Source organism: Erythrolamprus reginae, unplaced genomic scaffold, assembly GCF_031021105.1.
Source record: "Erythrolamprus reginae isolate rEryReg1 unplaced genomic scaffold, rEryReg1.hap1 H_4, whole genome shotgun sequence".
NCBI lineage: Eukaryota > Metazoa > Chordata > Lepidosauria > Squamata > Dipsadidae > Erythrolamprus > Erythrolamprus reginae.
Genome location: NW_027248495.1, coordinates 140,492 through 158,503, shown reverse-complemented (window position 1 = coordinate 158,503; position 18,012 = coordinate 140,492). Strand labels below are relative to the sequence as shown.

Sequence of the window (18,012 nt, the reverse complement as noted above, 5' to 3'; positions counted from 1 at the left end):
ATAAAAATATATGATTAGTGGTCAGAAAGAGTTTGCAACTTTGCTATATCACATCACAGATCCATAGTCTTTTTTCATTGAATGTCTTTTAATTTCCTACTAATGCAAACTGAGTGAGTTGCACTTTAGCTTACCTCAAGCTGCAACATAGGGATGATAATGATGATTAACTTCTATTGCTATTTTTATGGCAAAATCTGTTCACTTTACAATGTCAGAAAATCTTTTTTGAAACATTTCTTATAAATGGATTGTAATTGTCAACCTCCATTCTGCCTGCTTGCTTCGGCTGCCATAGAAATGGGGGGAGAAGGGAAGGTTAGGTATTGGGGTAGGGGGTGGGGAACTATGCTGGAGATGTCTCTGCTTGTGTTTGATTTAGGGGCCTAGGGAGAAAAGTTCTCATCAGATACTGCCAAGCTGCATGAGATGTTTACAGCCTGCTCAAGGTCAACGGCTTCAACTGGCCAGATGTGAAGCCTCCACCTGGACCTGTCTTCTCCTCTATTCTACCCACAAGAGGACCACATCCTGTCAGAGAACACAAAATCCCACAAATAAACCACTGGCTAAAGAGATGGTGTCGCCAAAACAACTTTGGGTTCCTCGACCACGGTCTACAATACCTTCAAGAAGGGTTCCTAGCAACAGATGGGCTATACCTTACCAGAGCTGGAAAGAACCTCCTTGGAAACCGACTAGCCCAACTTATCAGGAGGGCTTTAAACTAGATCTGAGAGGGGCGGGTGACCAAAGCAAGAAACTGAACAATGAACCAAACAAGAAAGGGGTGCATATTAAGCCCACAAACATTCCTGAAGATAAACAATGTCCACCCAGAATCAGACACAAACACCTGAAATGCCTGTACACTAATGCACAAAGCCTGGGGAACAAACAAGACAAACTAGACGTACTAATGCACGAGGGCCAATACGATCTAATTGGTATTACAGAAACATGGTGGGACGAATCACATAACTGGAACGCACAGATAAAGGGCTACAATCTCTTCAAGAAAAACAGGTCAAACAAGAAAGGAGGTGGAGTTGCACTATACATAAAAGACCACTACACCGCCACTGAGCTATATCAATCCAAAGAAGACAACCCCCTAGAAATCATATGGGTCAACATAAAAGGAAAAAAGGACATTACAATTGGAGTTTACTACAGGCCCCCAAACCAAACAGATACAATGGACAACCTCTTTGCAACCCAACTATCAGCAATATGCAACAAGCACAGCACAACAATAATGGGGGACTTTAACTACCCAGATATTAACTGGAAAACAAACTCAGCACCAAGTGGAAAGTCTGACAGTTTTCTCACCAGCCTCGCCAATAACTTTCTAACTCAAAAAGTGGAACCAGGAACCAGAGGGAATGCAATACTAGACCTAATTTTAACAAACAGGGAAGAAATGATAGAGGGAATAGAAGGAGAAGGGATGCTAGGTGAGAGTGACCATATCATCCTAAAATTCAACATTGTGCAATCACTAACTACAACACCCATTCAATTATAGTCCCAGACTTCAGAAAAGTGGATTTTAACAAGCTCAGAGCAAACCTAAAGAATAAACCCTGGAAAGAACTTCTAAAGAGTAAATCCACACAGGAAGCCTGGGAAGCCCTAAAGAACACTATCACTGAGGCCCAAAACAATTCAATCCCCACAAAAAAGAAAAGCAGAAAAACTAAAATGAAACCAGCATGGCTAAACAAGGACCTCACTGACAATGTAAAAGAAAAAAAAGCCAAATACAATAAATGGAAAGAAGGACTCATAACCAAGATAGAATATCAGCAAACAGCCAGAACCTGCAAGCAAAACATAAGAACAGCAAAAGCTCAACACGAACAGCACATCGCAACTAAAATTAACGACAATAAAAAAAGCTTCTTCCACCACATAAACAACAAGAAAAAAATTAAGGAAACAGTCACCATACTAAAAAACAAAGGTGGTAACGAAATCCCGGAGAACAGAGACAAAGCACAGCTGCTCAATAATAATAATAATAATAATAATAATAATAATAATAATAATAATAATAATTTATTAGATTTGTATGCCGCCCCTCTCCGAAGACTCAATGCCTACTTTACATCAGTCTTCACACATAAAGGAACCACCAACCAACCAACCTACAACCTAACTGCAACTAACAGCCCCGGAACCGAACTCAACGCAGACAAAGCTACCATTAGGGATTACCTGCAGGATCTCAACGAGTTCAAATCACCAGGACCTGACGGACTCCACCCCAGAGTCCTAAAAGAACTGGCAGACATCATAGCGGAACCTCTTCTCCTCATCTACCAAAAATCTTGGGCCACTGGAAACGAGCGGACGTAGTTCCCATCCACAAAAAAGGTAAAAAGACGGATCCAAGCAACTACAGACCTATCAGCCTGACTTCAATACCTGGAAAAATACTGGAGAAAATAATAAAAAAAACCAGCTTTGCCATTGCCTGGAAACAAACAAGATAATATCTAACAGCCAACACGGGTTTGTCAGAAACAAATCATGCCAAAACAATCTCATATCCTTTTTCAACACCATAACCAAATCAGTAGACCAGCGCAACATGGTGGACCTCATTTACTTAGACTTCAGCAAAGCTTTCGACAAAGTCGACCACTATCTCCTAATCAACAAATTTTTAAAAAGTGGAGTAGACTACAACACTTGCAGATGGATTAATAGTTGGCTGACCAACCACACCCAACGAGTTGTCCTCAATGGTTCCAAATCCACATGGAAGAACATAGGCAGTGGGGTACCACAGGGTTCTGTCCTGGGCCCTGTGCTCTTCAACATTTTCATCAACGACTTAGACGAGGGAATAAAAGGGCAACTGATCAAATTCGCAGACGACACCAAGCTGGCGGGGGTAGCCAATACCCTAGAAGATAGGCAAAAATTACAGAAAGACCTAGACAGACTAAGACAGTGGGCCCATACCAACAAAATGATGTTTTGATTGATTGATTGATTGATTGATTGGATTTATATCATCGACGAGAGCAAAGTCCTTCACCTAGGCAGAAAAAACCCTGGACACACATACAACCTGGGAGAAACCCCTCTTAGCAGTAGCGAATGCGAAAGAGACCTCGGAGTCTTGGTGAATAATCAACTAAACATGAGCCAACAATGTGCAGAAGCAGCTAAAAAAGCCAACACAATCCTAAGCTGCATCATCAGAGGAATACACTCCAAGACCATGGAAGTCTTAATACCACTCTACTATGCCCTGGTCCGACCACACCTGGAGTACTGTATTCAGTTCTGGTCATCACACTTCAAAAGAGACATTGAAACTCTGGAGAAAGTGCGAGTCCACGGAGAGGGGCGGCATAGAAATCCAATCAATACATACATACATACATACATACATACATACATACATACATACATACATACATACAACCAAGATGATTAAGGGACTGGTAACCAAGACTTACGAAGACAGACTGAGGGAACTGGGCATGGATAGCCTAGACAAAAGGAAGGCCAGAGCGGACATGATAGCAGTCTACAAGTATACGAGGGGATGTCACAGAGAGGAGGGAATCACTTTATTCTCCAGGGCACCAGAGGGCCGAACGAGGAACAACGGCTGGAAGCTGACCAAGGAGAGATTCAACAAGGAGATAAGGAGGAACTTCCTGATGGTCTATATGTTTCTATATGTAATGTAATGTAATGTAATGCAATGCAATGCAATGCAATGCAATGCAATGAATTGAATTGAATTGAATTGAATGCTGCCAAATTCCTTGTGGACTCTGGGCGACGTACAGTAATAAAATAAGAATGTATAAAAGCAATATAAACAATGATAAACAACATAATAGCAATGGCAATATAAGACAATTAAAAAACCTCAAAGTACAACAATCATTCAACAAACATTCATATTTCTTGGGCAGGGCTAGTTGGTCATGCTCAATGACCCCAGGCCTACCGGCAGAGCCATGTTTTCACAGTCTTTTGAAAGACTAGGAGGGTAGAGGCAGTACGAGTCTCTGGGGGCAGTTGATTCCACAGAGCCAGAGTCACCGCAGAGAAGGCCCTCCCATGTGGTGCTGCCAATCAGCACTGTTTAGCCGACAGGACCTGGAGAAGGCCAGCCCTGTGGGTTTTAGTTGGTCACTAGGAGATACGTGGCAGAAGATGGTCCTGTAAATGTACGCACCTTTTGCCTCAGACCTTGCTTTCATTTTGTTGCTAACAGTTCTTGTCTAGTAAAAGTCCTCTTCTCTATCATCATGGAGTTAGGGTCTTTCTTTTCTGGACTTTGAATGGAAGCACACCTGACAGTAACACAATAACCCACCTTATCTGGTTCTTGGATTGATGACTTTCTGGGCTTAAAACAACAACTGGCTCATCTCTTGCCTCTCTGTCATAATCACTCTTGATGGAAAGACACCTATAAGATCTTTCTTCCCAGATTTTTGTATGGAAGAGATACCCCAGATCCTATTTGTGTCATATAATAAGGCACAACAATACATTGAATTGCATCTGGAAGCCAGCTGGCAAACTGTATCACTCTCTCAGAGTGAGTTAGGAGGCAAAATCTGAATTGAATTACTACCATGCAGACAGCTGGAGCTTCTGAATGATCTTCATGGTGAGCCCATGCAGATAAATTTCAGTAGCCTGGTTGTAAGGTGATAAGCACATGAATAAACACGAACAATGCGTCCTGTTGCAGGAAACGCCTGAAACATTAGCCAAAGTCAGACTAAAGCTTTCCTGGCCATCTACCAAGAGATATACGTCCAGGAGATTGCCAGATTGCAAATCTGGCCTCTATTTGAGTGCATCTTCATGTAGAGACAAAGTTGGAATTCTTCTAGAATCTGAGGACTTCAGAATAAACAGCAACTGTTATCCTGCTTGATTAATACCAAGCCCAAATGGTAACTATTAAGTGTTAAGGAGTGTGCAGAATAATCTCTGAGTAGTCTAATACAGTAGTCTAATACACATGCACAGAGGAAACGTGGAGGTTTTGCCCAGCTGATAGCCCAGTAATAATTCAGTAATACAATACATATACATGGTGAATAAAATATTATTTACTTTGGCAAATATCTTAGTCAAGAACAATCCTAGTCATACACAATTACACCAGTTAATAGAATTCTTTATTGGCCAAGTGTGATTAGACACACAAGGAATTTATCTTGGTACATATGCTCTCAGTGTACATAAGATAAAAAAATACATTTGTCAAGAATCATGTGGTACAACACTTAATGATTGTGATAAGGGCCAAATGAAGAAATAATCAATATTAATAAAAATCTTAGGATACAAGCAACAAGTTTCACTCATACAGTCCTAAGTGGAGAGGAAAAGGATGATAGAAATGATGAGAAAAAACTAGTGGAAATAGAAGTGCAGATTTAATAAAAAAATTGACAGTGTTGACGGAATTATTTGTTTAGTAGAGCGATGGCGTTCGGGAAAAAACTGTTCTTGTGTCTAGTTGTGTTGGTGTGCAGTGCTCTGTAGTGACGTTTTTAGGGTAGGAGTTGAAACAATTTGTGTCCAGGATGTGAGGGGTCAGTAAATATTTTCACTGCCCTCTTTTTGACTCGTGCAGTATACAGGTCCTCAATGGAAGGCAGGTTGGCAGCAATTGTTTTTTCTGCAGTTCTGGTTATCCTCTGAAGTCTGTGTTGGTCTTGTTGGGTTGCAGAACCAAACCAGACAGTTATAGAGGTGCAGATGACAGACTCAATTATTCCTCTGTATAACTGTATCAGCAGCTCCTTGGGCAGTTTGAGCTTCCTGAGTTGGCACAGAAAGAACATTCTTTATTGTGCTTTTTAAATGATGTTTTTGATGTTAGGTGACCATTTTAGGTCTTGAGATATGATAGAACCTAGAAATTTGAAGTCTCTACTGTTGATACTGTGTTGTCTAGTATTGTGAGAGGTGGAAGGATGGAAGGGTTTCTCCTAAAGTCTACCACCATTTCTATGGTTTTGAGTGTGTTCAGCTCTAGATTGTTCCGGTCACACCACAAGGTTAGTTGTTCAACCTCCAGTCTATATGCGGATTCATCATTTTCTCGAATGAGTCTGATCACTGTTGTATCGTCTGCAAACTTCAGTAGTTTAACAGATGGATCGTTTGAGATGCAGTCATTGGCTTATAGAGAGAAGTAGTGAGACAGCCTTGGGTGTGTGGGTGTGTGTGTGCTAATCTAATTGTGATTTTTCCTAGCTTCACCTGCTGCTTCCTGTCTGTTAGAAAGCTTGTGATCCACTTACAAGTGGTCTTAGGTACCTCTAGCTGATTTAGTTTGGTTAAGAGAATGTCTGGTATGATGGTGTTGAATGCTGAACTGAAGTCTACAAAGATGACCCTAACATAGGTTATTGGAGATTCAAGATGTTGTAGGATGTAGTTTAGAGCCACATTAAGAGCCGGCGTGGCGCAGCAGGTAGAGTGATGTACTGCAGGTCAGCGGTTCAGATCTCATCACCGGCTCAAGGTTGACTCAGCCTTCCATCCTTCCGAGGTGGGTAAAATGAGGACCCGGATTGTGGGGGCAAATATGCTGGCTCTGTTAAAAAAAGTGCTATTGCTAACATGTTGTAAGCTGCACTGAGTCTAAGGAGAAGGGCGGCATAAAAAAAAAAAAAAAATAAAATAAATTAATTAATTAATTAACAGCATCATATGTCGATCTATTTGCTTGGTAGGCAAATTGCAGGAGGTTTTGCCCAGCTGATAGCCCAGAGATACCAGTAATAATTCAGTAATACAATACATATACATGGTGAATAAAATATTATTTACTTTGGCAAATATCTTAGTCAAGAACAATCCTAGTCATATACAATTACACCAGTCAATAACTCTCAATACATATACAACAAGCTTACTTGTTCAGCTTACAAATACATGAAACCATCATTTGAACATACAGTTCTACAGCATAGTCACAAAGATAAAGTACAAATAGCAATGAATAGCAGAGAATAGCCGAGAGAGAAAACCACGCTTCTAGCTCCCTCTTATGACAATCCGTAAGACTATCTTGTAAAGCGATAGTGTTCTATTACATGTAAGCATACATTGTTGGTTTGTGTTATATATATTGCCAAACCCAAATAGTTATGTGTTGTGATTGGCTCACGCCCAGCTCCTCTAGTAACAGATTTTGAACTGGATGAGCTGGGTCCATCAGAGCATCGGAGCCCTGTGTGGCTCTCAGAGGATTCAGACAGTGAGGGGAAAGAAGAGATAGAAGCTGAAGGTGCTGGGGAGGTAGAGGTAGAGGCCCCTGCAATGCCTGTGGAACCCCCAGTTAGAGCCTCGTCTGGGTCAGTTAGACCCCATCCTCAATGTGCAGGTGTGCCGAATGATGGGAAGACAGGAGCAGCTGCGCAGACAAAAAAGATCTTAATCACAGCTTGGAGTAATTAAGGAATTCTGCAGCAGGCCTAAAAGGGGAGGTTTTATTGTAGTGCTCTTTGCAGGAGTTATCATTGATGGTTTAACAGAGACAAAGAAACAGATCCGGAGTTTCGTCTATAAACCAACATTTTGCACCCTCGGAAAAACCGAGCGTTTGGACAATTGTGTTTTGAAAGACTGTAGCTCTTGAAAAATAGAGTGAGTACCTTTGCTGCAGCTCAGTTTGGAGACATTTGTTATCAGTTTGGCAAATAACCCCAACCTTTTGGTCATAAACAGACTGTCAACAAACTAAATAGCATCTGAGAAATAAATCACATTCCACTCCTGTGCTTTCACACAGGGTTTGATTTATTAGCATCGCCATGTTGGATTCGTAGCTGTCATTCCAACACTAAATTATCTTCAGTTCAGGGTTCCCTCTAATTTTTTGGGGGGGTGGGCGGAAAAGTATAGTGTCTGAGCGGCAGTCCCTTTGGGACTGGGCGGCACAGAAATATTAAATGAATGAATGAATGAATGAATGAACGAACAAACAAACAAACAAACAAAAAACCCACCCTGTTTTGCCTCAGAGAATTTCAAAATAAAATACTGTACTGTGTATCTATAACAGTGAGCTCATAATAGGGCTACTCTATCAATATCAAAATGCCACTTAAATAGTTGAGCTAGTTTCAAACTAGATTTTGATTTTCTTTCTCTCTTCCTTACTCCCATTCTTTTTCTTTCTTTTTTCCTTCCTCTCTTTTTTCTATCTGTTTCTCTCTCTTCCTCTCTTACTCTCTCTCTCCTTCCCTCTCACTCTTTCCCTCTCGGCTTCTGGGCAGGTTTGAAAAACTCTGAGTTGATGATGATTTTTAAGTCAGCGATTGCTCACTGCTCAGTTTAGAGGGAAGTATGCTTCAGTTCCCCATCCAGGTTAAGGTTCATCTCACATCCACACACCATAAGTGCAATCACGTGGACCAATCCGCTGCAGGGATTCACTGGCTTCTTCACTTGTTCAGTTGACCTTGGAATCTGTGTAAGGAATGTATGGTGGTTATCAATCTCTCTCTCTCACCCCTCCCGCTTCCCTATCGCTGCTAACTGTGGCAGGCCCAAAGCCTCTAACTTCACATAATGGCTTTGGGCCTGACACAGACATTTTTCTGCCATCATTGCAGCTCTCAGCCAATTTGTAAAACAATATATTTTGTGTTTTGGAAACCTCCAGGTTGTGTGTGTGATTTTGTCTTTCCATGCTGCTCATCCGGCCCATCAGGCAGAACATTATGTACATAGTACGAACAGTAACCATTCAGGTAACATTAAAAAAAACCCTACAAATAGTACTAACCAAGAATAAAACTAATCAAGCTTAGTATATTGTCCAAATACAGCTGTTAAGGCTGTAAGCAGAGGTGAAATGCTCCCGGTTTGCTCTTCCCTGTTGGTCATTGGAGAGCTGGTCACAAAGGCAGTGCAAGGCTCCACTCACCCATCCAGATGCCGCTATGTGGGTTCTTCTGTGCATGCACAGAGAATAAAAGAACCCAAATGGTGGCATCCAGGTGGGTGAGTGGAGCCTTGTGCTGCCTTCACAACCAGCTCTCCTACAACCGACAGGCATGAGCAAACCGGGAGCATTTCACCCCTGGTTGTGAGTAACCTGGTGAGCTTGTAGTCTGAATCACAATACCTGATCCTATGGCCTGCAGAAATACCATAGTCTGACTATAGTCATTTGGAACTTTTTTCTACAACAGTGATAGCAAACCCTTTTTTCCTCAGGTGCTGAAAGAGTGTGTGTACTATTGTGCATGCATGAGTGCCCACACCCACAATTCAATGCCTGGGGAGGGCGAAAACAGCTTCCTCTGTCCCCCAGAGGCCCTCTGGAGGCTGAAAATGGTCTGGTTCCCAATTTCTGGTGGGCCCAGTAGGCTCGTGTTTTGCCCTCCCCAGGCTCCAAAGGCTTTCCTGGACCAGGGGAGGGTAAAAATGCTCTCCCCCATCCCCCTGGAGGCTCTCTCGAAGCCAAAAACACTCCCCCAGAGCCTTGGTGCAAGCCAAAAATCACCTGGCCGGCACACATTTGCATGTTGAAACTGAGCTAAGGCAATGGCTCGTGTGTCAGCAGATAGGGCTCTGTATGCCAACTGTGGCACCAGTGCCATAGGTTTGCCATCACTGTTCTAGAATGTATGTCCTCCATTGTACTTGCAACCAACTGATTGGCTGACTAAAAGTTGAGAAACTGATTGATTGACTAAGTATTGAGAATTTTTCTGTGCTAGAAATTGTACATGCAAAAGCAACAAAGATTTATCACCTTTGTTGCTTCTGTCTGTACTCTTTCTAGCATCTCAACAAATCTGGAGGCTAAATCGTATGAGGAATGATAGAGGGAACTAGATATGTCTAGCCTAAGGCAGAGAAGGACTAGGGGTGACATGATAGCTGTCTTCCAATATTTGAGGGGCTGTCACAAAGAAAAGACGTTTGACTGTTCTCCAAAGCACCTTAGATCAGGACAAGAAATAATGGGATGAGGATCATTAAAGAAAGATTCAACCTATAATTAAGGAGAAATTTCCTATCAAGAGGAATGGCTCACCTCCGGAAGTTGTGTGTACTCCCATCACTGAAGGTTTTCAAGACACTGGACATGCACTTGTATAGAACAATATGCAGCAGAGGTCTTCAAACTTGGCAACTTTAAGACTTGTGGACTTCAACTATGCTATGTTTCAGCTATGCTGGCTGGAGAATTCTGGGAGTTGAAGTCCACAAGTCTTAAAGTTGCCAGGTTTGAAGACCTCTAGCATAGAGTCTTAATTATTAAAGTTTGTTGCATAAAAATAAAAACCAGAAGCACACACAGATGACTTATTCAGCTGGGTTCATAAACTTCTTTATAAACATAGTAACAGATGAATTTACAATAGCATTAGCAGAGTTCTTCTTCAAGTATACACAAGCAGGAGTTAGTTTCATTTCAGCCAAGCACAGAGAATACAAAGTGGGCCGAGAGCCACGCCCAGCTTTAAGCTTAAGTTTTAGTTTCAACTCTCTGCACAGACTCAGAAATGGTTAGCTCCTATTGGCTGACTTAGTTGCTATGCCTATTCATTAGCTGACCTTGTAACCATTGGCTCTCCCAGTTCATGAATATCTTAGCAGGATTGGAGTAAAAGATCTCCAAGATCCCTTCCAACCCTATTATTGTATGTTCTTTATTCTAAATATCCTGGCTGACACCTACTGTATTTATATTTCACTGATGTGGTGGGAGTCTATCCAAGCCAAACCATAAATCACATACAACAAACAACTGCATACAAGTATTTCATCAGATCAGGAGCAAAACATTAAAAGAGGTTATATGGAAGCCTGCAGAGACCATCATAACTGTTCCATGGTTTGGGAAGCCCAGGGGTGAGATGTTTCTATCGGCCCTGCTCCCAGGGACAATCATTCACCCAGCTTGTCACTGTTTCTATCACTGTATTGGCTGCGGAGAGGGGCGGCATACAAATCTAAATATTATTATTATTATTATTATTATTATTATTATTATTATTATTATTATTTTCTCTCCTTCTGGGTCTAATCTGCTCAGCTTCCCAGAGGTAAAAACATGTGGCAGTGACTATTCATCCTAGATTCTTTTTTTGCTTGCAAACAGAAGGCAGAAGACTTGTGGAGTTGTCCCTCACTAGGACACAGGCTTTGCAGATACCCAATAACACTATCTGTGCATGCTAATCCTAAAGCAGACATATCTGCCCATGGCAACTGTTTAGATTCAATCTCTGATGATTTTACAAAGAGAGAAGAAGGAGGGGAGGCAAATCAGTATTTCTGCTTTATTGAAACAGGCTCGCTTTCATTTGAAAGCGTAGAAGACTGGAGCCCTTTGCTTCCATCCAAAGGCTAGAGGTGGGCTAGAAATAAACAAACAAACCAATATCAGCAATAGATCTCCTTGAAAGTATTGTAGGACAGGTCCTCTCCTTTCCTGGCTGTGAGACGATGCCCACGGACTGCCTCATCCTCTTATTTATGTGACTTCTCTACCCCCAGATGGTGGCTTAAAGAAACTTCGAAGTAACATTCGTCGCAGCACCGAAACTGGGATTGCTGTGGAGATGAGAAACAGGGTCACGCGTCAAGGCAGTCGGGAATCAACCGATGGAAGTACTAACAGCAACAGCTCGGATGGCACGTAAGTCTTGCTGTTGGTTAATGCAATCATGGAATAAAGACAATTCACAGAGAATCTAAAAACAAGTGTTCCAATTTTTTTTAAAGGAAAAATATCCTGTTAATATTAGCTGATAGATAAGACTCTCAAAACCCGAAATATCTTTTGGGTACTTTATTGGCCCGTCTCATGTAAAGGGAGGAAGAATACTCTGGGACAAAATGTAGATGGAGCAAAATGAATCTCTTTTCTGCATGTTCTTTCAGGCTATGTCTTTTTCTTCTCACACACTGTCTTTCTCACCCTTTCCTCCAGATTTATTTTTCCCACAACCAAGCTGGGAGCTGAAAGCCAGTTCAGTGACTTCCTAGATGGCCTTGGACCAGCGCAAATTGTAGGGCGACAAACACTGGCGACTCCACCAATGGGTGAGTGAATTTTTGGTAACCAACTCAGCCCTTTTGAGGTTCAGGGTCACTTGATGGAGGAGAATCTCATTTGGATCTTTCTTAACTGACAGTTTCCCTGGGTGCATGTTTTGTGAGGGACTGTGTAGTGTGCACATATATATACTGGGTCCAGGGGCAAGTTCCTTCCTACCAGTGCGCTGCATGTGCATAATGACATTTCATGCATGTGTCCCCTTGCACAATTTTCCTTCTGCGCATGTGCAGAGGGACAATTTTCCTTCTGCACATGTTCAGAGAGCAAAACAAATCACCAAAAAGTAGGATAAAAGATGGAGTCATGCATGGACTGGCAAAAACAGCACCAGAGCCATCATGCACAAATTGCGCAATTGGCGGGCCATGACCAGAGCAGCACACTGGACTGCATCCATAGAAACCTACCTCTGACTGGGCCATAAACTGTGTTTTGCCCCCGTAGTTTAGAAATCATAGTTTATGGCCAAGTGTGTTTTGAACCTGTCTAATTATCTCTAATAAAATCTTCTTCAATGTAAACATGATTCCTGAGGACACCTGGCTGGGGAATTCTGGAAGTTGAAGTCCATACATCTTCATCTGCCAAGGTTCAGAAATATTGCTTCGTACTCTACATTTTTGTAGCAAAACCCTAGTATTGTATGAAATTTGTGACCATAAAGGTTATAAGTCATAATACGAGGGTTATCCAGAAAGTAAGGTTACAAGGCATGTAGCTCCCGTGGAGAATGTTTGCGGGGGAAGTTGATATTACTATCGTGTAACAAGAAGCCAGCGGAAGAGAATGAGCAGTGCCAGTGGGTAGGTCATCAGTAGTGGACTGGCGTTGTGGGGAAGGTTAGAGATGAGCTTCCCCATTCCATTTCCCTCCAAGGGTGAAGTGTGCGCTTTCATACGCTACCTGAATGTTAAGGGCATGAATGCTGCTGTGATGGGTGCCCAAGATTTTTCTCACTGATTGCTGAGTTTTGAATTTTTTGGCTGAAGGAGAATGGGCATGGTGCCACTGCATTGATTGACGTTTGCTCTCTGGAGTATGGTGATAAGCCCAAGTTTCATCTTCTATGACTATACAGTTGAGAAAAGCCTCCCCTTCAACCTTGAAATGGTCAAGAGATTCTCGGGCAGCACTGATTCTATCGATTTTGTGCACTTCAGTAAGCATCTTGAGCACCATTTGCAGTAGTGTTCATGTCCTTAGCATTCAGGTAGCATATTACAGCACACACTTCATACTTGGAGGGAAACAGAAGAACCATTGAACTTACCTGAACAGTCTTCTCAATGCACTGCAAGAAGAGGCCAACATGGGTGATTCTTTAGCCTTAATGACTGAGTTAAAATTAGCATATTAATTATGTCCCATCCTCTAGCTGCCCCAATAGGTCAGTCAATAAAAACGAAGAAATAGTGCAAAGACAAGAACTTTATTAACTATAACAGAACTATTAATTTCACCCCTGGGCCAAAAGGCCAAGAGGGCTTGGACTCACCTTGCAGTGCATCGAGAAGACCTTTCAGGTAAGTTCATTGGTTCTTCTCCACTGCATTGTGAAGGAGAGTCCAACATGGAATATACCCAAGCTTACGGAACCAGGGCAGGAGAAGGCTTGACCAGGGTGCAGGAGCAACGCACACCCCTTGCAGCACTCTACATTCAAATGCCACTTCGGCCAAAGTGTAAGAGTCCAGATGGTAGTGTTTTATGAAGGTTGTGGAGGTGGCCATAGTCGTCGTGCAACAGATGTCTTCAATAGATGCCTGCATGGCCCAAGCAGCTGTGGTGGCCACGCTCTTGGTGGAATGGGCGGTAATGCCAGCAGGAAGTGGAGTAGACTTTGTCCTCTATGCTGTTATTATACAGGAACTAATCCATCAGCTGATTGTCTTAGGTGACACACTTGAACCCATTGATGATGGGAGGAAGGACACAAACAGAGATTCAGTCTTTCTGAATTGTTTTGCATGATGAACATAGATCTTTAAAGCCCTTTGTACTTCAGGTTTGTGCCATCTCAAATCCAATGGGTGTGACCCATGAGTGCAAAAGTCCGGTAAGGTGATGTCTTGAGAGTGATGAAAAACCGTATTGACCTTGGTTAAGAAAGTTGAATCTAGATGTAAGACCACTCTGTCAGAGTGAAATACGCACAGGTCACATCTCACCGATAATGCAGACAACTCTGACACTCCCCTTGCCACCAAAAAGGCCATTTTAAACTATAGCAGTGGCTCTGAGCACCTACAAGACTAAGGGAAGGTCCCAGGTAGGGAAATGATGGACTATCAGCAGACGCAGATTTGATGACCCCCTAAGGAAATCCCTGACTGATGGATGGTGTGAAATGGGTCAAAGGTGATCCGATCTAAGGATGGTAGCTATGGCTGCAACCTGTCTGCGGAGGGTATTGGCGCTAGCCCCTTGTCCAGGCCCATCTGCAAAAAGGCCAGTAACTGAACAACAGAGGAGGACTGGGGAATAATATCTCGAGTCCTGCAGAATTTGCAAAAAGCTGCCCAAGTGGCCTGATAAATCTGAGTGATTGATGGTTGACGCGATGCCTGGATGGCGTTGATGACGTTGTCCGGCAAATGTTATTTCCTCATGTCCCCCTCAAGTGCCACATGACAAGTTTCTACCACTGGCGGTCTTGGGTGGACTACTGACCTGAGTCAGGGAAACTCGGTGACAGGGAATGCGCCATGGAGGGGCGATCGACAAGTCCATGAGATCGGCAAACCACGGGCATCTGGGCCAGTATGGTGTCACCAGTAAGATCTCCACCTTTTCCAGGAGATGAGGCAAACCGGGGGAAATGCATACAGCAGGCCCTCTAGCCAAGGTGAGTGCAATGCATTGATGTGTTCTGCCCCCAGAGATGGAAAATGGGAGAAGAATCTTGGCACTTGGTTGTTGTGATGCATTGCGAACAGGTCCATCTTCAGTCTCCCATACTTGGAGATGATTTCCTGAAAAAGTCTGGGCTCAGACTCCATTCCGCCGAGTTGAGCATTATTTGCCTCAACCAGTCCGCCTGGACGTTTGAGATGTCCGAGATGTGCTCAGCTCGAAGCGAGGCTAGATGTACTTCTGCCCAGGTGAAAAGGGTGTGGGCCTTTTGCATGAGGCGGCCTGATCTTGTTCTCCCCTGATGGTTGACATGGGCATGCGTGGCTATATTGTCTGTCAGGATGAGCATGTGTCATCCTTCCACCAGATGTGCAAAGCTCTGCAGTGCCAGGAAAACTGCCCGGAGTTTCAGAAAGTTGATGTTGATGTCAGAGAGGTCTTCTGGAGTCCAGAATCCCTGGGCCACATGCAAGGTGGAAAGGGCACCCCAGCCCGAGAGACTTGCACCGGTCGTTATGGTCACTTCCTGATGTAACAGGAAAGGGGAACCTCTTTGTAGCACCATGGAGTTCCACCAAGGAAGTACACAACGAACCTCTGCACTGATCGAAACTGGCCATGCGGAGTGACTGGTTCACACCCTCTGGAATGGGAGCAGGAACCATTGCAAAGGTCTGGCGTGGGACAGGAAAGCTAAAGGTACTCTCTTCTGGTGTTGTAGGTAATTTACTATGGTCCTGATTTTTTCCTGACGTTCGGTGGAGAGGTACACCTTGCAAGCCAGTGTGTCGATGTTTGTTGGGTCCAAGTGGCTTTTCTGACAATTGATCACAAAGCCCTGTATTTCTAAGGTTCTTATAGTCTCCGCAAGGTCTATCCGTGCTTGCCGAGAACTCCTGGACAGAATTATAATGTCCTCCAGATACACCATCAGACGTAGTGAGCAAGTTCAGAGATCTTCCGTAAGCACATTGAGGAGTTTTGTGAAAGTTCTTGGGGCCGTTGACAGGCCAAAGGTCATTGTCCTGTATTGGATGTTATAGCCCTCGAAGCAAAAAATGGAGTCTGGATGGGTGTCAACAGACTCAAAGTCAACCCGGATAAGACGGAGTGGCTGTGGGTTTTGCCTCCCAAGGACAATTCCATCTGTCCGTCCATAACCCTGGGGGGGGAATTATTGACCCCCTCAGAGAGGGTCCGTAATTTGGGTGTCCTCAATCCACAGCTCACATTAGAGAACCATCTTTCAGCTGTGGCGAGGGGGACGTTTGCCCAGATTCGCCTGGTGCACCAGTTGCGGCCCTATCTAGACCGGGACTCACTACTCACAGTCACTCATGCCCTCATCACCTCGAGATTCGACTACTCTAATGCTCTCTACATGGGGCTACTCTTGAAAAGTATTCGGAAACTTCAGATCGTGCAGAATGAAGCTGCGAGAGCAATCATGGGCTTCCCCAGGTATACCCATGTTACACCAACACTCCGCAGTCTGCATTGGTTGCTGATCAATTTCCGGTCACAATTCAAAGTTTTGGTTATGACCTGTAAAGCCCCTCATGGCATCGGACCAGAATATCTCCAGGACTGCCTTCTGCCGCACGAATCCCAGCAACCGATTAGGTCCCACAGAGTTGGCCTTCTCCGGGTCCCGTCAACTAAACAATATCATTTGGCGGGTCCCAGAGGAAGAGCCTTCTCTGTGGCGGCCCCGACTCTCTGGAACCAGCTCCCCCCGGAGATTAGAACTGCCCCCACCCTCCTTGCCTTTCGTAAACTCCTTAAAACCCACCTTTGCCACCAGGCATGGGGGAATTGAGATATTTCCCCCGGGCCTATACAATTTATGTATGGTATGTCTGTGTGTATGTCTGCTTAATAACTGGTTTTTTAAAATGTTTTTAAATTATTAGATTTGTCATGAATTGTTTTATTGCTGTTGTGAGCCGCCCCGAGTCTACGGAGAGGGGCGGCATACAAATCTAATAAATAATAATAATAAATAATAATAATATGGTCAGAGTCGGTGAAAAGACGTGTAACTGGTTGTATGTCCACTGATGGGTCAGACTGTTTACTCGCAGTGCCTAAGGCAACCATTTGTTTTGTTCAGCAATATATGGAATCAATGTTCCCTCTAATTTTTTTTCAGTGTGGGTGGAAAAGTATAGTGTCTGAGCAGCAGTCCCTTTGGGACTGGGCGGCATAGAAGAATAAATAAATAAATAAATAAATAAATAAAAAGAAAAAAATCCCTTCTTTTTTATTAAAAGAAATTAATAATAAAACAAAACCAAAATCTATTATTATTAAAACTAAAACAACCAGCAAAAACAAAAACATAACTATTACCGTATATACTCGAGTATAAGCCGACCCGAGTATAAGCCAAGGCACCAATTTTTGCCACAAAAACTGTGAAAACTTATTGACCCGAGTATAAGCCGAGGTTAGAAAATGCAGTGGCTACTGGTAACTTATAAAAATAGAAACCAATAAAATTACATTAATTGAGACATGTTTTAGAATATTTATTTTAAAGAAAACCAGTAAACTAGCTTTAAGCGATCAAGAGATGAATGGGTGAATGAATGGACGGAGGGTGGGAAGGAAGGAAGGAAAGAGGGAAGGGACAGGAACAGAGGAAGGAAGCAAGGAAACTTATGAAAGGGGAGAGTAAGAGAGGAATGAGTGAAGGGAGGGAGGGAGGGAAGAAGGTGGGAAGGAGAAAGAGAAGAAGAAATAGAGGAAGGGAAGGTAAAAGAGAAAGAAAAAGAGCAAGAAAGAAAGAAAGAAAGAAAGAAAGAAAGAAAGAAAGGGAGAAGGGACAGGAACAGAGGAAGGAAGCAAGGAAACTTATGAAAGGGGAGAGTAAGAGAGGAATAAGTGAAGGGAGGGAAGAAGGTGGGAAGGAGAAAGAAAAGAAGAAATAGAGGAAGGGAAGGTAAAAGAGAGAAAGAAAAAGAGCAAGAAAGAAAGAAAGAAAGGGGGAAGGGACAGGAACAGAGGAAGGAAGCAAGGAAACCTATGAAAGGGGAGAGTAAGAGAGGAATGAGTGAAGG

At 43.1% G+C, this 18,012-nt stretch overlaps 1 protein-coding gene across 3 annotated transcripts in view; it reads left to right on the top strand.

The window, feature by feature from the left end:
• LOC139155654 (regulating synaptic membrane exocytosis protein 3-like) overlaps positions 1-18,012 on the top strand; it is a 157,271-nt gene that overhangs the window by 123,934 nt on the left and 15,325 nt on the right. For all 3 annotated transcript variants that reach the window (XM_070730877.1, XM_070730876.1, XM_070730875.1), the window contains exons 3-4: positions 11,533-11,674; positions 11,969-12,081. In XM_070730877.1, the coding sequence (XP_070586978.1) occupies positions 11,533-11,674; positions 11,969-12,081 (255 nt within the window). The remainder of the gene's footprint in view (positions 1-11,532; positions 11,675-11,968; positions 12,082-18,012) is intronic.